We start from the raw sequence: 22,402 nt of genomic DNA, 5'->3' as shown, positions 1-22,402 counted from the left end.
CGCCCCCGTCTTTGTGATTTTTCCTCTGTTTGCCGAAAAGGAGATTCCCGGTCGGAATATTATCGCTTTTTTACGAGATAAATTGCATAAAAATTGATTTTAAACAGCGGTTGACATGCTTCGAAGTACGGTAATGGAATATTTAGAAATGTTTTGTCACGAATTGCGCCATGCGCACGACCCCGATTTACCATTTCGGATAGTGTCTGGGACGCACGAACAAAACACCGCTATTCGGATATAACGATGGATTATTTTGGACCAAACCAACATTTGTTATTGAAGTAGCAGTCCTGGGAGTGCATTCTGACGAAGACAACAAAAGGTAATCAAACTTTTATAATAGTAAATCTGATTTTGGTGAAGGCTAAACTTGCCGGGTGTCTAAATAGCTAGCCCGTGATGGCTGGGCTATGTACTTAGAATATTGCAAAATGTGCTTTCACCAAAAAGCTATTTTAAAATCGGACATATCGAGTGCATAGAGGAGTTCTGTATCTATAATTCTTAAAATAATTGTTATGCTTTTTGTGAAGGTTTATCGTGAGTAATTTAGTAAATTGTTAGCAAATTCCCCGGAAGTTTGCGGGGGGTATGCTAGTTCTGAACGTCACATGCTAATGTAAAAAGCTATTTTTTTATATAAATATGAACTTGATTGAACAAAACATGCATGTATTGTATAACATAATGTCCTAGGGTTGTCATCTGATGAAGATCATCAAAGGTTAGTGCTGCATTTAGCTGTGGTTTGGGTTTATGTGACATTATATGCTAGCTTGAAAAATGGGTGTCTGATTATTTCTGGCTTGGTACTCTGCTGACAATCTAATGTTTTGCTTTCGCTGTAAAGCCTTTTTGAAATCGGACAGTGTGGTTAGATAAAGGAGAGTCTTGTCTTTAAAATGCTGTGAAATAGTCATATGTTTGAAAAATTGAATTTTTTGTATTTTTGAGGAATTTGTAATTCGCGCCACGCCTATCATTGAATATTGGAGCAGGTGTTCCGCTAGCGGAACGTCTAGATGTAAGAGGTTAAGTTTAATTTACTAAAGAACACTACACTACACAAAACAAGAAAACCGACAGCCAAACAGTCCTGTCAGGTACTAAACAGAAACAATTACCCACAAAACCCCAACGGAAAAACAGGCACTTATGTGTGACTCCCAATCAGCAACAACCAACAACAGCTGTGCCTGATTGGAAGCCACACGGCCAAAATCAATGAAACAGACAACATAGAAAATGAGCATAGAATGCCCACCCAATGTAACACCATGGCCTAACCAAAATAAAGAACAAAAAACCCCTCTATGGCCAGGGCGTTACACACTGTGACATTTATTGACTTTATCTGGACAACAAATAGGTTTGCCATTTAGATTTAATTGATAAATATCAACAAACATAACGCAATTCAATTACCACACGCCCCTATGCCGCTGAGAAATGGGACATTTTTCAGTGACCTGAAAAATAATAAGATATCAAAGCACCACAATACGATAAAGCAACATTTATTTTTGTTGTTTGGCCTCCGTAAACCCGTAGACAAAGCAACCGTTGAACGCAGTTTCAGGCATTCAGCATATTTCAAGCTACAATAAATACATCATCTGATTTAGACAAAAGGTATTACTGAGATATTTGTTAAGGTCTATCTGACCTGACAGCTCACTCAGTAACTACATGTCACACGGCACTTTATACTGCACCTGGCTCTTCAGGAAGCCCAGAGAGCCTATTGGGTCATAGTCGAGTAGAAATAACAAAAGAGAGAGAGAGCGTAACAAAAGAGAGAGAGAAGAGAGAAAAGAGAAAGAGAGCGAGAGAGAGAGAAAAGAGAGATAGAGAAAAAAGAGAAAGTGAAAGTGAGAGAGCGAAAGTGAGAGAACGAGAGAAAGAGCAAGAGAGAGAGAGAGAGGTAGCAGGCAGGTAAGTGCTTTACTGAGAAGCGTGTTTATTCACTTCCTAGCAAAAAGGTTCCGTGCCCAGTAGACCCATTTAAAATGATGTCAGCACAATAGAAAAATTGAACATTTCTTTCTCTTTGGTTGTTCCTCTACTGCAAAATGGACTAACTTTCATATAACCAATATCCAGATATTTTAGAAACAAATAACATTTCACATCGGTGTAATACACTTTTTGTGAAATGTAAATCCGGACAAGCACTAGAAATGTATTGTTATACATTCTACTATTCACAGGTCAAGGAAGCTCAAAGCTTTTTTCTTTTAAATACATTTTAGGAACAGATCCTATAGCATTATGTGGAGTACAGCATGTACTTGAATATGGTATACATCTCGGTCCTGCTAGAAAAAACATGAACAGTGCAAAGAGAGATTAAGTATGAGTAAAGATGAGGACAGCAGCTATTTCAATTCTTAGCTGTTGTGACCAGCATATCTGAGAGATGGTCTCTACAGTGTTCAGGAAAACAATACAAACAAACGACACAATGTCAGTAAGACCAATGCATTTTATATTGAGGTGATACGTAAGTAGGCCTAATACGCATGCAGAAATATTGTTCATATTTGCATGCATACTACACCGTACAGGCCTACAAAAGAAACCACAAGAGGGTACGTACTTCCAGTGTTAGGCCTATGTGTCACTGCATTTAGATATACTATAGGATAAAATGAGTAAAGGAAACAGTTTCACTTTTAATATTCTGTTCAAGGCCGGTAAATAAACTGGTCACAATAAGGTAATCCACAAAATCCTCCACAAAACTTCACTCTAACCAAATACTTAAAAGCTGTGATCCAGCTACAGACACAGTACTGACATAGAACCATCCAAAACCAACTTCACCTGGTGATTCCCCAAAAACCAGCAGCTGGGTTTGATGGACCCAGTTAAATGTCAAGTACAAAGTAGTTCCTTTAAAGGATTGGAACGCCACAGATAGATCATTCCCTAGCCTCTGCTCTGCTATGCTGCTTCCTTCTTCCATCCAATAACAGCTCCTGAAATACTTTTACTCAATTATGACAATTGGTTACTTTTTCCACCACTGGTGCCAACTACCTGCCTGTCTACCGTGTGGAGAAACTGTTCGGAGTTTCTTCCCTCTGAGGGAACAACTTGTCCTAATGAGCAGAACACAAATTACACATTTGGAACCTAGGTTTGTTCGCCAATGCATGGCTATTAAATTATTTTCCTTTTCCTCATTAAATACTCCCAGGGGCTATTTAGGCCCATTGTTGAAGTTCCAATGTGGAGCTGCTGGACACACATCACGACTCAGACAAGCTGTGCTTAACTTTTCAATGGCATCGCCCAGAGCCTTATATTTAAATCCAAATATAACACTGAGTTTACAAAACATTAAGAGCGCCTTCCTAATATTGAGTTGTACCTCAGTTCGTCAGGGCATGGACTCTACAAGGTGTCGAAAGTGTTCCACAGGGATGCTGGCCCATGTTGACTCCAATTTTTCTCATAGTTGTGTCAAGTTGACTGGATGGCCTTTGGGTGGTGGACCATTCTTGATACACAGGGGAAACTATTGATCGTGAAAAACATACCCTGTTCAAAGGCACATACATGTTTTGTCTTGCCCATTCACCCTCTGAATGGCACACATACACAATCCATGTCTCACTTGTCTCAAGGCTTAGAAATCCTTCTTTAACCTGTCTCCCCTTCATGTACACAGATTGAATTGACAAGTGACATCAATAAGGGATCATCATTTTCCACCTGGATTCACCTGGTCAATCTATGTCATGGAAAGAGCAGGTGTTCTTAATGTTTTGTACACTCAGTGTATATAAGGCTTTTATATTCTAATATAAGGCTTTTATATTCTAATATAAGGCTTTTATATTCTAATTTATGGCTTTCGTATTCCAATATAAGGCTTTTATATTCTAATATAAGGCTTTGGCATGGGCCATTCCCATTGTGTAGTGGAGAACTTTGAGCAGAGCAGTGTACAATAGGGAGTTTAAGCAGAGAAGTGGCTTACCGGTCCAAAGCTGTTGCTGTCCAGACTGTGGCCTTGATGGTCCCCCTGGATCCAAAAGTGGCCATCAGGGACTCTCAGATAGCGGTTCTTATAGCCAAGCGTCCTGGAGAGAGAGGGAGGGCGGAGGTTTGGATCAACACATTTGGATCAACACATTAGACAGTTATCCTCTCTGAGGTATGTGGGATGGTAGCGTCCCACCTCGCCAACAGCCAGTGAAATAGCAGAGCGCCAAATTCAAAACAACAAAAATCTCATAATTCAAATTTCTCACACATACAAGTATTATACACCATTTTAAAGATAATCTTCTCGTTAATCCAACCATTGTGTCCGATTTCTAAAAGGCTTTACGGCGAAAGCATAGCATTAGATTATGTTAGGACAGCACCTAGACAAGAAAAACCACACAGCCATTTTCCAAGCAAGGAGAGGCGTCACAAAAACCAGAAATACAGCTAAAATTAACCTGTCTGGGCTAGGGGGCAGTATTTTCACGGCTGGATGAAAAACGTACCCAATTTAAACAGGTTACTACTCTGGCCCAGAAACTAGAATATGCATATTATTAGTAGATTTGGATAGAAAACACTCTGAAGTTTCTAAAACTGTTTGAATCGTGTCTGTGAGTATAACAGAACTCATATGGCAGGCAAAAACCTGAGAAAAATACAACCAGGAAGTGAAAATCTGGTGCCTGTAGTTTTTCAGTCCCTGCCTTTCTGACACACAGTGAGTTAGGGTTCATTTTGCACTTCCTAGGGCTTCCACTAGATGTCTACAGTCTTTAGAAAGTTGTTTGAGGCGTCTATGGTGAACAGAGAGCCAACAAAGGAAGTTGGAAGTTGTTGACCCAGGGAAGGACATCGTTGTTTGTAGATTTGTCAAAAGCTTTTGACACTGTAGACCATGCTATCCTTTTGAGTAAGCTGTCATCTATAGGACTGGGCACTGATGCCTGCCGATGGTTTTATGACTATCTTAAAGATAGAACTCAGGCCGTCATGGTCGATGGGGTCAAGTCTGACCCCTTACAGTTACTTAACTTATTTGGGATAGGGGGCAGTATTTTCACGGCCGGATAAAAACCTTACCCGATTTAATCTGGTTACTACTCCTGCCCAGAAACTAGAATATGCATATAATTCATAGATTTGGATAGAAAACACTCTAAAGTTTCTAAAACTGTTTGAATGGTGTCTGTGAGTATAACAGAACTCATATGGCAGGGCAAAACCTGAGAAGATTCCATACAGGAAGTGCCCTGTCTGACAATTTGTTGTCCTTCTGTTGCATCTCTATCGAAAATACAGCATCTGTGCTGTAACGTGACATTTTCTAAGGCTTCCATTGGCTCTCTAAAACCGCCAGAAAGTGGAATGGGGTGTCTGCTGTCTCTGGGCAAAGAACAGCAGCAGAGTTTGTAACTGATCAGCCTGGGGACAGTGAGACTGAGATGCGCGTTCACGAGACTACTCGTTTCTTTCAGCCTTTGAATGAATACAACCTTGCCCGGTTGGAATATTATCGCTATTTTACGAGAAAAATAGCATAAAAATTGATCTTAAACAGCGTTTGACATGCTTCTAAGTATGGTAATGTAATATTTAGATTTTTTTTTGTCACGAAATGCACTCGCGCATCACCCTTCGGATAGTGCCCTGAACGCACGAACAAAACGGAGCTATTTGAATATAACTATGGATTATTTGGAACCAAAACAACATTTGTTGTTGAAGTAGAAGTCCTGGGAGTGCATTCTGACAAAAACAGCAAAGGTAATCCAATTTTTCTAATAGTAATTCTGAGTTTAGTGAGCCCCAAACTTGGTGGGTGTCAAAATAGCTAGCTGTGATGGCCGAGCTATGTACTCAGAATATTGCATAATGTGCTTTCGCCGAAAAGCTATTTTAAAATCGGACACCGCAATTGCATAAAGGAGTTCTGTATCTATAATTCTTAAGATAATTGTTATGTATTTTGTCAACATTTATCATGAGTAATTTAATAAATTCACCAGAAGTTTTCGGTGGGTATGCTAGTTCTGAACATCACATGCTAATGTAAAAAGCTGGTTTTTGATATAAATATGAACTTGATTGAACAAAACATGCATGTATTGTATAACATAATGTCCTAGGAGTGTCATCTGATGAAGATAATCAAAGGTTAGTGCTGCATTTAGCTGTGGTTTGGGTTTATGTGACATATATGCTTGCTTGGAAAATGGCTGTGTGATTATTTGTGTCTATGTCCTCTCCTAACAATCTAATGTTTTGCTTTCGCTGTAAAGCCTTTTTGAAATCGGACTTCGAAGTATGTCAAACGCTGTTTAAAATCAATTTTTATACGATTTTTCTCGTAAAATAGCGATAATATTCCGACCGGGAGTCGTTGTTTTCGTTCAAAGACTGATAATCTAAAATGGACTCTTCACGTGCACACGCGCGCCCGTCTCATTGTTCTCAGATCGACCACTATCCAAATGCGCTACTGTTTTTCAGCCATGGGCTGCAAAGTCATCATTCAACGTTCTGGCGCCTTCTGAGAGCCTATGGGAGCCTTAGGAAGTGTCACGTTACAGCAGAGATCCTTTGTTTTGGATAGAGATGACAAAGAAGGCCAAGAAATGGTCAGACATGGTACTTCCTGTACAGAATCTTCTCAGGTTTTGGCCTGCCATTTGAGTTCTGTTATACTCACAGACACCATTCAAACCTAGCCTAGAGAGGTTAATCACTAACCTTTGATGATCTTCATCAGATGGCACTCATAGGACTTCATGTTACACAATACATGTATGTTTTGCTTGATAAAGTTCATATTCATATCCAAAAACCCCATTTTACATTGCCGTGTAATGTTCAGAAATGTTTTGCCTCCCAAAACTTCCGGTGAATGAGCACATCAATTTACAGAAATACTCATCATAAACGTTGATAAAATATACAACTGTTATTCAAAGAATTATAGATACACTTCTCCTTAATGCAATCGCTGTGTCAGATTTCAAAAAAGCTTTACGGCGAAAGCAAACTTTTCAATAATCTGAGTACAGCGCTCAGACAACAAAACAGGCCATACAGATACCCGCCATTTTGGAGTCAACAGAAGTCACAAATAACATAAATATTCACTTACCTTTGATGATTTTCATCGGAATGCACTCGCAGGAATCCCAGTTCCAGAATAAATGTTTGTTTTGTTCGATAAAGTTCATCTTTATGTCCAAATACCTCTGTTTTGTTCGCGCGTTCAGTTGAGTAATCCAAATGCACTGTGCTCGCGCAGTAAATTCAGACAACTCAAAAAAGTTACATTACAGTTCGTAGAAGCATGTCAAACGATGTATAGAATGAATCTTTAGGATGTTTTTATCATAAATCTTCCATAATATTCCAACCGGACGATTCCTTTGTCTTCAGAAATGAAAAGGAACACACCTAACTCACGTGAGTGCGCGCGATTGAACTCATGTCATTTTCTCAGTCATCTGACTCCATATGCTCTTATTCTCTCCCATTCACAGTAGAAGCATGAAACAACGTTCTAAAGACTGTTGACATCTAGTGGAAGCCTTAGGAAGTGCAAAATGACCCCACAGACACTGTGTATTAGATAGGAAATCACTTGAAAAACTACAAACCTCAGATTTCCACACTTCCTGGTTGGATTCTTTCTCAGGTTTTTGCCTGCCATATAAATTCTGTTATACTCACAGACATCATTCAAACAGTTTTAGATACTTCAGAGTGTTTTCTATCCAAATCTACTAATAATATGCATATCCTACCTTCTGGGCCTGAGTAGCAGGCAGTTTACTACGGGCACACTTTTCATTCGGCCGTCAAAATACTGCCCCCTACCCAAGAGAGGATTTATACAACCCAAATTTACTTCAGAACCTAGCTATAAAAAAGGCAGTCATTAACATTTATTGAGCTACAGGCTCAATTGAAAACCACAATAAAAATTAGACAAATATTTTACAGTCGAGAATAAAGTTAGTCTATCTTCATCTGCATTTAGGAAATTGTCATTTAGTTTCATTATGGTTCATCACATTTACATTTACATTACATTTAAGTCATTTAGCAGACGCTCTTATCCAGAGCGACTTACAAATTGGTGCATTCACCTTATAATATCCAGTGGAACAACCACTTTACAATAGTGCATCTAAATCTTTTAAGGGGGGGTTAGAAGGATTACTTTATCCTATCCCAGGTATTCCTTAAAGAGGTGAGGTTTCAGGTGTCTCCGGAAGGTGGTGATTGACTCCGCTGTCCTGGCGTCGTGAGGGAGCTTGTTCCACCATTGGGGTGCCAGAGCAGCGAACAGTTTTGACTGGGCTGAGCGGGAACTGTGCTTCCTCAGAGGTAGGGAGGCGAGCAGGCCAGAGGTGGATGAACGCAGTGCCCTTGTTTGGGTGTAGGGCCTGATCAGAGCCTGAAGGTACGGAGGTGCCGTTCCCCTCACAGCTCCATAGGCAAGCACCATGGTCTTGTAGCGGATGCGAGCTTCGACTGGAAGCCAGTGGAGAGAGCGGAGGAGCGGGGTGACGTGAGAGAACTTGGGAAGGTTGAACACCAGACGGGCTGCGGCGTTCTGGATGAGTTGTAGGGGTTTAATGGCACAAGCAGGGAGCCCAGCCAACAACGAGTTGCAGTAATCCAGACGGGAGATGACAAGTGCCTGGATTAGGACCTGCGCCGCTTCCTGTGTGAGGCAGGGTCGTACTCTGCGAATGTTGTAGAGCATGAACCTACAGGATCGGGTCACCGCCTTGATGTTAGTGGAGAACGACAGGGTGTTGTCCAGGGTCACGCCGAGGCTCTTAGCACTCTGGGAGGAGGACACAAGGGAGTTGTCAACCGTGATGGCGAGATCATGGAACGGGCAGTCCTTCCCCGGGAGGAAGAGCAGCTCCGTCTTGCCGAGGTTCAGCTTGAGGTGGTGATCCGTCATCCACACTGATATGTCTGCCAGACATGCAGAGATGCGATTCGCCACCTGGTTGTCAGAAGGGGGAAAGGAGAAGATTAATTGTGTGTCATCTGCATAGCAATGATATGAGAGACCATGTGAGGATATGACAGAGCCAAGTGACTTGGTGTATAGCGAGAATAGGAGAGGGCCTAGAACAGAGCCCTGGGGGACACCAGTGGTGAGAGCACGTGGTGCGGAGACAGATTCTCGCCACGCCACCTGGTAGGAGCGACCTGTCAGGTAGGACGCAATCCAAGCGTGGGCTGCGCCGGAGATGCCCAGGTCGGAGAGGGTGGAGAGGAGGATCTGATGGTTCACAGTATCAAAGGCAGCAGATAGGTCTAGAAGGATGAGAGCAGAGGAGAGAGAGTTAGCTTTAGCAGTGCGGAGAGCCTCCGTGACACAGAGAAGAGCAGTCTCAGTTGAATGCCCAGTCTTGAAACCTGACTGATTAGGATCAAGAAGGTCATTCTGAGAGAGATAGCAAGAGAGCTGGCCAAGGACGGCACGTTCAAGAGTTTGAGAGAAAAGAAAGAAGGGATACTGGTCTGTAGTTGTTGACATCGGAGGGATCGAGTGTAGGTTTTTTCAGAAGGGGTGCAACTCTCGCTCTCTTGAAGACGGAAGGGACGTAGCCAGCGGTCAAGGATGAGTTGATGAGCGAGGTGAGGTAGGGGAGAAGGTCTCCGGAAATGGTCTGGAGAAGAGAGGAGGGGATAGGGTCAAGTGGGCAGGTTGTTGGGCGGCCGGCCGTCACAAGACGCGAGATTTCATCTGGAGAGAGAGGGGAGAAAGAGGTCAAAGCACAGGGTAGGGCAGTGTGAGCAGGACCAGCGGTGTCGTTTGACTTAGCAAACGAGGATCGGATGTCGTCAACCTTCTTTTCAAAATGGTTGACGAAGTCATCTGCAGAGAGGGAGGAGGGGGGGGAGGGGGAGGAGGATTCAGGAGGGAGGAGAAGGTAGCGAAGAGCTTCCTAGGGTTAGAGGCAGATGCTTGGAGTTTAGAGTGGTAGAAAGTGGCTTTAGCAGCAGAGACAGAAGAGGAAAATGTAGAGAGGAGGGAGTGAAAGGATGCCAGGTCCGCAGAGAGGCGAGTTTTCCTCCATTTCCGCTCGGCTGCCCGGAGCCCTGTTCTGTGAGCTCGCAGTGAGTCGTCGAGCCACGGAGCAGGAGGGGGGGACCGAGCCGGCCTGGAGGATAGGGGACAGAGGAAATCAAAGGATGCAGAGAGGGAGGAGAGGAAGAGATGATAGGATGGAAGAGGAGAGAGTAGCGGGAGAGAGAGAGCGAAGGTTGGGACGGCGCAATACCATCCGAGTAGGGGCAGAGTGAGAAGTGTTGATGAGAGCGAGAGGGAAAAGGATACAAGGTAGTGGTCGGAGACTTGGAGGGGAGTTGCAATGAGATTAGTGGAAGAACAGCATCTAATAAATTTGAGGTCAAGCGTATTGCCTGCCTTGTGAGTAGGGGGGAAGGTGAGAGGGTGAGGTCAAAAGAGGAGAGGAGTGGAAAGAAGGAGGCAGAGAGGAAGGAGTCAAAGGTAGGCGTGGGGAGGTTAAAGTCACCCAGAACTGTGAGAGGTGAGCCATCCTCAGGAAAGGAACTTATCAAGGCGTCAAGCTCATTGATGAACTCTCCAAGGGAACCTGGAGGGCGATGAATGATAAGGATGTTAAGCTTGAATGGGCTGGTAACTGTGACAGCATGGAATTCAAATGAGGAGATAGACAGATGGGTCAGGGGAGAAAGAGAGAATGTCCACTTGGGAGAGATGAGGATTCCAGTGCCACCACCCCGCTGGCTCGATGCTCTAGGGGTATGCGAGAACACGTAGGCAGACGAGGAGAGAGCAGTAGGAGTAGCAGTGTTCTCTGTGGTAATCCATGTTTCCGTCAGCGCCAGGAAGTCTAGGGACTGGAGGGTAGCATAGGCTGAGATGAACTCAGCCTTGTTGGACGCAGACCGGCAGTTCCAGAGGCTGCCGGAGACCTGGAACTCCACGTGGGTCGTGCGCGCTGGGACCACCAGGTTAGAGTGGCAGCGGCCACGCGGTGTGGAGCTTTTGTATGGCCTGTGCAGAGGGGAGAGAACAGGGATAGACAGACACATAGTAGACAAGCTACAGAAGAGGCTACGCTAATGCAAAGGAGATTGGAATGACAAGTGGACTACACGTCTCGAATGTTCAGAAAGTTAAGCTTACGTTGCAAAAATCTTATTGACTAAAATGACGAAAATGATACAGTACTGCTGGCTGGTGGAGTAGGCTAGCTAGCAGTGGCTGCGTTGTTGACTTTGAACGTGTAGCTGGCTAGGTAACCTCGATAGTTTCAGTACTACCCCTTGTCATGATACAAAGCAACTTTGTAGCTAGCTAGCTAACATAACACTAATCAAGACGTTCCTTGTAATGTATTTAGTTTCTACAATGCTGCTCGTCGGTAATAGTTTGCTGGGTTAGGAAAAATCGCGTCGCGGGGGACGGAAATAGCTGGCTAGCTGACCTCGATGGCTGGCTAGCTAACCTCGGTAATTACTAAACTACACAATTATCAAGCTATGACAAAGACAACTAAGTAGCTAGCTAGCTAACACTGCACTAGTCAAATCGTTCCGTTGTAAAGTATTAGTATCTACAGCGCTGCTAGTCGGTAACGGTTGGCTAGCTAGCAGTGGGTTAATGATGACTAGGTGTGTTGACTAAGTCTGGCGCCGCGTCGCGGCTGGCTAGCTCACCTCGATAATTACTCAAACTACACAATTATCTTAGATACAGAGACAGCAAAGACATCTAAGTAGCTGGCTAACTAACACTAACACCACACTAATCAAGTCGTTACGTTGTAATGTAATAGTTTCTGCAGTGCTGCTAGTCGGTAGAAGTTGGCTAGCTAGCAGTGATGACTAGCTAGCTAGCAGCTAGCAGTGTTGACTACGTTAGGAGGACGAAGATAGCTAGCCTCGATATTTACTCTAATTACTCTAAACAACACAATTATCTTTGATACAAAGACGGCTATGTAGCTAGCTAAGAAGAATTGCTCAGATCAAACAAATCAAGCCGTTGTAATGTAGTGAAGTGTAATATTACCTGTGGAGCGAAGCGTAGTGCGACTGCTCGCTCCAAACCGGAAGTGCCTTTCTACTAAATCATCCATCTGCCAGTCTTCCTCTCATAAGATCCCTTTAGATAACAATCTAATCAGATGACAACGACAAACTGAATGAAGACAAACATGCTTCGTGTAATGACTAATGAGATTTTTATTTTTATTTAACCTCTCTTGGGCAGGTGCCACCCACAGGTCACACTATTCAACAGCCAGTGAAAAATCAGAGCGCCACATTCAAAACCAGAAAATGTCATAATTCAAAGTTCTCAAACCTACGACTATTTTACACCATTTTAAAGGTACACGTCTCCTTAATGTAACCACATTGTTCAATTTCAAAAAGGCTTTATGGCGAAAGCATAAAGTTAGATTATGTTAGGACAGTTCCAACACAAGAAAAAGCACACAGCCATTTTCCTAGCTAGGACAGGCATTACAAAAACCAGACAACCAGCTAAAATTATGCACTAACCTTTGACGATCTTCATCAGATGACACTCCTAGGACATCATGTTACACAATACATGCATATTTTGTTCGATCAAGTTCATGTTTATATCCATAAAACCATTTTACATTGGCGCGTAATTTTCAGAAAATATTTTGCCTCCAATACTGCCGGTGAATCAGCACAACAATTTCCAAAAATACTCACCATCAACGTTGATAAAATATTAAACTGTTATTCAAAGAATTATAGATGAACATCTCCTTTATGCAAACACTGTGACAGATTTTAAAAAAGCTTCACGAGGAAAGCATACTTTGCAATAATCTGAGTACTGCGCTCAGAAAAATACACTAGGCAATACAGATACCCGCCATTTTGGAGTCATCTAAAATCATAAATAGCATTAGAAATATTCACTTACCTTTGATGATCTTCATCAGAAGGCACTTCCAAGAATCCCAGGTCCACAATAAATGTTGTTTTGTTCGATAAACTCCATAATTTATGTCCAAATAGCTCCTTGTTGTTAGCGCGTTCAGTTAGCTACTCCAAGTGTAGGAAGCGCGCGGAAAATGTCACGACGAAAAGTAAAAAAAGTTATATTTACGTTCGTTCAAACATGTCAAACGTTGTATAGCATCAATCTTTAGGGCCTTTATCACTTAGAACTTCAATAATATTCCAACCGGACGATTCCATTGTCTTGAAAAACGTTTTGGAACACAGCTAACTTTCACGTGAATGTGCGCCAATGAACGCCAGTACCTTCCTGAGTCAACAACTTCCAACGTTTGCTCTCTGTTCATCATAGACGCCTCAAACAACTTTCAAAGACTGTTGACATCTAGTGGAAGCCTTAGGAAGTGCAAAATGAACCCTAAGTCACTGTGTGTTCGAAAGGCAATGACTTGAAAGGACTACAAGCACCAGAATTCTCACTTCCTGGTTAGATTTTTCTCAGGTTTTTGCCTGCCATATGAGTTCTGTTATACTCACAGACATCATTCAAACAGTTTTAGAAACTTCAGAGTGTTTTCTATCCAAATCTAATAATATGCATATCCTAGTTCCTGGGCCCGAGTAGTAGGCCGTTTAATTTGGGTACGTTTTTCATCCAGCCATGAAAATACTGCCCCCTACCCTAGAGAGGTTAACCTTTATTTAACTAGGCATGTCAGTTAAGAACAAATTCTTATTTACAATGACGGCCTGCCAGAAGGGAAATTGCCTACTGCAGGGAAGAAAAAAATATATATATAGGACAAAACACATACAGTGCCTTGCGAAATTATTCGGCCCCCTTGAACTGTTCGACCTTTTGCCACATTTCAGGCTTCAAACATAAAGATATAAAACTGTAATTTATTGTGAAGAATCAACAACAAGTGGGACACAATCATGAAGTGGAACGAAATTTATTGGATATTTCAAACTTTTTTAACAAATAAAAAACTGAAAAATTGGCCGTGCAAAATTATTCAGCCCCCTTAAGTTAATACTTTGTAGCGCCACCTTTTGCTGCGATTACAGCTGTAAGTTGCTTGGGGTATGTCTCTATCAGTTTTGCACATCGAGAGACTGAAATTTTTGCCCATTCCTCCTTGCAAAACAGCTCGAGCTCAGTGAGGTTGGATGGAGAGCGTTTGTGAACAGCAGTTTTCAGTTCTTTCCACAGATTCTCGATTGGATTCAAGTCTGGACTTTGACTTGGCCATTCTAACACCTGGATATGTTTATTTGTGAACCATTCAATTGTAGATTTTGCTTTATGTTTTGGATCATTGTCTTGTTGGAAGACAAATCTCTGTCCCAGTCTCAGGTCTTTTGCAGACTCCATCAGGTTTTCTTCCAGAATGGTCCTGTATTTGGCTCCATCCATCTTCCCATCAATTTTAACCATCTTCCCTGCCCCTGCTGAAGAAAAGCAGGCCCAAACCATGATGCTGCCACCACCATGTTTGACAGTGGGGATGGTGTGTTCAGGGTGATGAGCTGTGTTGCTTTTACGCCAAACATAACATTTTGCATTGTTGCCAAAAAGTTCGATTTTGGTTTCATCTGACCAGAGCACCTTCTTCCACATGTTTGGTGTGTCTCCCAGGTGGCTAGTGGCAAACTTTAAACAACACTTTTTATGGATATCTTTAACCTGTTAGGGCTAGGGGGCAGTATTTGCACGGCTGGATAAAAAAATGTACCCGATTTAATCTGGTTACTAATCCTACCCAGTAACTAGAATATGCATATACTTATTATATATGGATAGAAAACACCCTAAAGTTTCTAAAACTGTTTGAATGGTGTCTGAGTATAACAGAACTCATTTGGCAGGCAAAACCCTGAGACAGATTCTGACAGGAAGTGGATACCTGATGTGTTGTATTACCTTTAAACCTATGCCATTGAAAAACACAGGGGCTGAGGAATATTTTGGCACTTCCTATTGCTTCCACTAGATGTCACCAGCCTTTACAAAGTGTTTTGAGTCTTCTGGAGGGAGATCTGACCGAACAAGAGCCATGGAACGATGATGGCCCATTAGACACCTGGCGCGCGAGTTCATGTTGGGTACCCTCGTTCCAATACGTTATAAAAGAGAATGCATTCGTCCACCTTGAATATTATTCATGTTCTGGTTAAAAAAGGCCCTAATGATTTATGCTATACAACGTTTGACATGTTTGAACGAACGTAAATATATTTTTTCCCCTCGTTCATGAAGTGAAGTCCGGCGGGCTTAGATCATGTGCTAACAAGACGGAGATTTTTGGACATAAATGATGAGCTTTTTTGAACAAAACTACATTCGTTATGGACCTGTGATACCTGGAAGTGACATCTGATGAAGAGAATCAAAGGTAATGGATTATTTACATAGTATTTTCGATTTTAGATCTCCCCAACATGGCGGCTAGTCTGTATCGCAACGCGTATTTTTCTGGGCGCAGTGCTCAGATTATTGCAAAGTGTGATTTCCCAGTAAGGTTATTTTTAAATCTGGCAAGTTGATTGCGTTCAAGAGATGTAAATCTATAATTCTTTAAATGACAATATAATATTTTACCAATGTTTTCTAATTTTAATTATTTAATTTGTGGTGCTGACTTGAATGCCGGTTATTGGAGGGAAACGATTTCCTGAACATCAACGCCACAGTAAAACGCTGTTTTTGGATATAAATATGAACTTGATAGAACTAAAAATGCATGCATTGTCTAACACAATGTCCTAGGAGTGTCATCTGTTGGAGATTGTAAAAGGTTAGTGCATAATTTTAGCTGATTTTATGGTTTTGGTGACCCTGTCTTTGAAATGGCACAACATTACACACAACTCTTGTAAATGTACTGTCCTAACATACTCTAAATTTATGCTTTCGCCGTAAAACCTTTTTGAAATCGTAAAACGTGGTTAGATTAAGGAGATGTTTATCTTTCAAATGGTGTAAGATAGTTGTATGTTTGAAAAATTTGAATTTTGACATTTATTTGGATTCAAATTTGCCGCTCTTGAAATGCACCTGCTGTTGATGGAGTGCACCACGGGTGGGACGCTTGCGTCCCACTTAGCCCATAGAGGTTAAGAAATGGCTTTCTTCTTGCCACTCTTCCATAAAGGCCAGATTTGTGCAGTACACGACTGATTGTTGTCCTATGGACAGAGTCTCCCACCTCAGCTGTAGATCTCTGCAGTTCATCCAGAGTGATCATGGGCCTCTTGGCTGCATCTCTGATCAGTCTTCTCCTTGTATGAGCTGAAAGTTTAGAGGGACGGCCGGGTCTTCGTAGATTTGCAGTGGTCTGATACTCCTTCCATTTCAATATTATCGCTTGCATAGTGCTCCTTGGGATGTTTAAAGCTTGGGAAATCTTTTTGTATCCAAATCCGGCTTTAAACTTCTCCACAACAGTATCTCGGACCTGCCTGGTGTGTGCCTTGTTCTACATGATGCTCTCTGCGCTTTAAACGGACCTCTGAGACTATCACAGAGCAGGTGCATTTATACGGAGACTTGATTACACACAGGTGGATTCTATTTATCATCATTAGTCATTTAGGTCAACATTGGATCATTCAGAGATCCTCACTGAACTTCTGGAGAGAGTTTGCTGCACTGAAAGTAAAGGGGCTGAATAATTTTGCATGGCCAATCTTTCAGTTTTTTATTTGTTAAAAAAGTTTGAAATATCTAATAAATTTCGTTCCACTTCATGATTGTGTCCCACTTGTTGTTGATCCTTCACAAAAAATTACAGTTTTATATCTTTATGTTTGAAGCCTGAAATGTGGCAAAAGGTTGAAAAGTTCAAGGGGGCCGAATACTTTCGCAAGGCACTGTATCTCGACAAGAAAGACACCGCAACACTACATAAAGAGAGACCTAAGACAACAACATAGCATGGCAGCAACACATGAAAACACAACATGGCAGCAGCACAACATGGTGGCAGCACAAAACATGGTACAAAAATGATTGGGCACAGACAACAGCACAAAGGGCAAGAAGGTAGAGACAACAATAGATCATGCGAAACAGGCACAACTGTCAGTAAGAGTGTCCATGATTGAGTCTTTGAATGAAGAGATGGAGATTAAACGATCCAGTTAGAGTGTTTTTTTGCAGCTGAACTGAAAAGACGAGTGACTCATGGATGTGTGTGCTTTGGGGACCTGGCAGAACGGGTGTTGTATGTAGAGGATGAGGGCTGCAGTAGGCATCTCAGATAAGGGGGAGTGAGGCCTAAGAGGGTTTTATGAATAAGCTTCAACCAGTGGACAGGATATGGACAGGATAGCTCACTCCCTTAGGTCTAGTGTCTGATTGTTCTTCCAAATTGAACACTACTCCCTCTATAGAGCCTATCGGCCCTTGTCAAAAGTAGAACACTATATTAGATATATACACTACCGTTCAAAAGTTTGGGGTCACTTAGAAATGTATTTGTTTTCCATAAAAACATACATGAAATGAGTTGCAAAATGAGTAGGAAATATAGTCAAGACGTTGACAAGGTTATAAATAATGATTTTAACTGAAATAATAATTATGTCCTTCAAACTTTGCTTTTATCAAAGAATCCTCCATTTGCAGCAATTACAGCCTTGCAGACCTATGGCATTCTAGTTGTAAATTTGTTGGGGTAATCTGAAGAGATTTCACCCCATGCTTCCTGAAGCACCTCCCACAAGTTGGATTGGCTTGATGGGCACTTCTTACGTACCATACAGTCAAGCTGCTCTCACAACAGCTCAATAAGGTTGAGATCCGGTGACTGTGCTGGCCACTCCATTATAGACAGAATACCAGCTGACTGCTTCTTCCCTAAATAGTTCTTGCATAGTTTGGAGATTTGCTTTGGGTCATTGTCCTGTTGTTGGAGGAAATTGGATCCAATTAAGTGCCGTCCACAAGGTATGGCATGGCGTTGCAAAATGGAGTGATAGCCTTCCTTCTTCAAGATCCCTTTTAACCTGTACAAATCTCCCACCTTACCCCCACCAAAGCACCCCCAGACCATCACATTGCCCCCACGATGCTTGACAGATCGTGTCAAGCACTCCTCCAGCATCTTTAAAAAATGTTCTGCGTCTCACAAATGTTCTTCTTTGTGATCCGAACACCTCAAACTTAGATTCGTCTGTCCATAACACCTTTTTCCAATCTTCCTCTGTCCAGTGTCTGTGTTATTTTGCCCATCTTAATCTTTTCTTTTTATTGGCCAGTCTAAGATACGGCTTTTTCTTTGCAACACCGCCTAGAAGGCCAGCATCCTGGAGTCGCCTCTTCACTGTTGACATTGAGACTGGTGTTTTGTGGGTACTATTTAATGTAGCTGTCAGTTGAGGATTTGTGAGGCATCTGTTTCTCAAACTAGACCCTCTAATGTACTTGTCCTCTTGCTCAGTTGTGCACTGGGGCCTCCCACTACTCTTTCTATTCTGGTTAGAGACAATTTGCGCTGTTCTGTGAAGGGATAGTACACAGTGTTGTACGAGATCTTCAGTTTCCTGGCAATTTCTCGCATGGAATAGCCTTCATTTCTCAAAACAAGAATAGACTGACGAGTTTCAGAGGAAAGTCTTTGTTTCTGGCCATTTTGAGCCTGTAATCGAACCCACAAATGCTGACGCTCCAGATACTCAACTAGTCTAAAGAAGGCCAGTTTTATTGCTTTTTTAATCAGACAACAGTTTTCAGCTGTGCTAACATAATTGTGAAAGGGTTTTCTAATGATCAATTAGTCTTTTAAAATGATAAACTTGGATTAGCTAACAAAATGTGCCATATGAACACAGGAGTGATGGTTGCTGATAATGGTCCTCTGTACGCCTATGTAGATATTCCATAAAAAAATCTGCCGTTTCCAGCTACAATAGTCATTTACAACATTAACAATGTCTACACTGTATTTCTGATCAATTTGATGTTATTTTAATGGACAAAAAAACGTATTTTCTTTAAAAAACAAGGACATTTCTAAGTGAACCCAAACTTTTGAATGGTAGTGTATCTTTTTTAAAGGGAATAGGGTGCCATTTGGGACATAACCTCTGATCAGTTCCCCTACAGACTAGTTTAGCTTCAACTATTTTGCCTCTCATCACCTTTGTGAGGAGTGAGGACAGGTTGGTACACACACCATCAATCACCTGGGTACTTAACTGTGACTGGTGTATGGTTCATCACAGGAACATTGTAAATTATGGGAGAAATTACTTTTTAAATGACCATTCTTCTCCTTTTCCTTTTCTAGGTCAATGTTACAGGAGCCTATCTGACTACTCTTTAGACCAGGGATGTCAAACTAATTTTGGCCAGGTAGCCGCATTCAGTCTACAACGAGGTCCAAAGGACTGAACTGAAAAGTGTTATATTTCCATGCAGTCAGAATTTGCACAAAATATTCCTCAATATTCGATCATTTTTTGCAATTCATATGCTCCCTGACTGTCTAGGTTTCATTTTGGTGATTATTAGAGAGCTGGACACAGTCAAGAAACTGTATGAATGTAGATCCATTATAATTTCTACAGTTTCGATTTGGTTTTAGTCATTTGAAAGTATAGTTTGCCTCTCCCCCCAAAAATGAAAGAAAATACAAATACATAAAAAAATGTATACCAAATTTTTGGTTTGTTTTATATATATTTATATTATGTTAGACACCACTGCTTTAGACCTTGGGACGGAAATATTGATTTGGCTGCTGGGAAAACTAAACTTAATGTCTGTTCTCCAGCAAACTGAGGTTCAGTGAATTTAAATGTCAGGGGTTAGGTCTACATACAGTATCTGAACACAACCAATACAAGAACATACTACTGGTTCCTTCAAAATCTAGTGGTCATACTGTATGCTTTAGAATACTTTAAAAGTAGGGCATATCTTATCTGTAGACTAGTCTGCAGTTACACTTTATTAAACCATCTTCCTTTATAAGCAGTGTTCATATACATGTATTAGCCTGATAAATTCATATTCATTGGGGCATACACTACATACTTAGAAATAGTTTATCAAATGGTTTATTAATGAACGTTATTATAAAGTGTTCAGCTACCCCTGATATGTTCAGGAAAAAGAACAGTCAGAGTTTTGTGGGAAGACAAAAACAGGATTCATCCCAAATGGCACCGTATTCCTTACATAGTGCACTACTTCTGACCAGAGCTCTATGGGTCCTGGTCAAAAGTAGTGCACTAAATAGGGAATAGGGTGCCATTTGGGATGTAGTCACAATTTCAGTTCAAAGTGAATATACAGACTCCTGTATTAATGCTATTAGCATGCGACTCGCTTCCCGGCAGTGTCTAGCAGTTACAAGGGGTTGGGAGATTCAGGAGTTCAGGAGTTTGGGGGAGATTTTCAGACAGTCTCATCGTTGAGTTGTCTTAAATATTTATGCTCCCTAGCTCTCCTATCAGTGTTGTGGGTTTAAACAGTAGCTGCCTGGTACAGTGGCGGTTGGATGGGGTAGGCATACAGGGCACAGATACACATGATAATGGACATATAAAACACGATAATGATGACAATGATGATGATGGCGATGATGACGATGTGTAACAGCTTGAGGTGAATTAGACAGGTTAAGTCAAACTTAGGCCTGGTTCCAATATCCACACTAGAAGGAATAGCACTGAGAATGTGTTGGGCATGCATCCTAAGTGGTATGCTAGCATGGACATGGGAACAGAGCCATAATCTTGTTCACCAGCCATGTGTCTCACAGCCTGCCTGGCACCCCAGACTGGGTTGTTCTGTTCCTTCTTTGAACACCAGTATCTACCTCCAGATAGCTACAGATGTAGGATCTTGATTTGAACAAGATCCTACCTCCAGATAGCTACAGATGTAGGATCTTGATTTGAACACCCTGTTACAGGAGAACTGCTGAAATGTGTAATTTCCTCTTAGAAATTTCTGACTTGATTTTCCCTTACGAAAAATGTATCAAGGCCTACAAAAATGTTCATAATTTCCTGTTGCTGCAAAATTATTTTCCTGCTGTAGTATAGCTACAGATAGCTACAGATGTAGGATCTTGATTTGAACACCCTGTTACAGGAGAACTGCTGAAATGTGTAATTTCCTCTTAGAAATTTCTGACTTGATTTTCCCTTACGAAAAATGTATCAAGGCCTACAAAAATGTTCATAATTTCCTGTTGCTGCAAAAAATTATTTTCCTGCTGTAGTAAACTGACTCAAATTAAGATTCTACATCTGTATTCCTCATACACTTTAAATTAATATACATTTCCTCTCAATGTACAGTATGTATTCCAGTCATCAGCTTTACAGCATAGCAACAATTTCCCTGACAATATAGCGCCGTAACACTTGGGCTTTCTGGGGTATTTAAAGCCGTGATTAGATTGTAACACATGATTTATGTCCCGTAAGCCATCCTTGTTTGGAGATGAATCTCCGAAACGGCCCTATATATCTCTGAGGAGGAGCTAAACTCAGAGACACACACACACACACACACACACACACACACACACACACACACACACACACACACACACACACACACCCACTGAGGGCTGTAATTGGCTGAGAGGCCTCATCCTCTGTCAGGCAGAGAAGACAGTCTCTCTGTGCATGGCGAGATTAAAACCATAGCTGTGATTTATAGCATGGCTGGCCCCAAAGGCAACACACACACAGCAACCACCCCACCGCCCCCCGTCAGTCATCAAACCCCCATGTTAATTATTCCTCTATCTCCTCCCAGGCAATACAAGTGACCTGTAATTTGTTCAGCGGCGCCCATCACAAATTGTTGCCAGAGTGAATTACATGGCGACAATGTCTTATGAGTAGTGGCACCCGCCTCTGTCTAATTCTCCCAATGTCATTTCAATTAGAGCTCCACTGACTATCAACCGTTGCTTCGGCTACTGCCGAGATTAGAAAGTCTGGCTAGACTACACTCAGTGTTTCAGGGGAATGAATGTAATGAATGTCTTTGCAACTTTGCAAAATTAACTCACTAGGTCACATACTGTATTTCCATTGTACTGTAACTAAGGCGCTGGTAAATTTCTTCATAAACCGGGAGGTCCGTATTTCCATAATTCTTCCATCTTTGGAGGACGTCTCAGTAACAACCAAGACTGAGCCTTGTATTTGAATTCACCCTAGCAAAGCAGCTGTGACGGAATATAGACGATCCACCCTCTGATCAACAAAAGAGGTAATAGTCCTTGGTGGCCGATTCCCCCTGCTGTGTGTGTGTGAGTGTGTGTGTGTGTGTGTGTGTGTGTGTGTGTGTGTGTGTGTGTGTGTGTGTGTGTGTGTGTGTGTGTGTGTGTGTGTGTGTGTGTGTGTGTGTGTGTGTGTGTGT

The 22,402-nt window shown here is 41.8% G+C and overlaps 1 protein-coding gene across 1 annotated transcript in view; it reads right to left on the bottom strand.

Moving 5' to 3' along the window:
* The window catches only part of LOC106561580 (mitochondrial inner membrane protease subunit 2), a 257,221-nt gene that overhangs the window by 33,272 nt on the left and 201,547 nt on the right, over window positions 1–22,402 (bottom strand). The window contains 1 exon segment of the mRNA XM_045688754.1: window positions 3,992–4,094. Coding sequence (XP_045544710.1) covers window positions 3,992–4,094 — 103 coding nt within the window.

The sequence above is a fragment of the Salmo salar genome, chromosome 10 (genome assembly GCF_965601325.2).
Source record: "Salmo salar chromosome 10, fSalSal1, whole genome shotgun sequence".
In the NCBI taxonomy this organism is placed as follows: Eukaryota; Metazoa; Chordata; class Actinopteri; order Salmoniformes; family Salmonidae; genus Salmo; species Salmo salar.
Note: the sequence above shows the minus strand (reverse complement) of the source record. Positions and strands in the feature narration are given on the sequence as shown.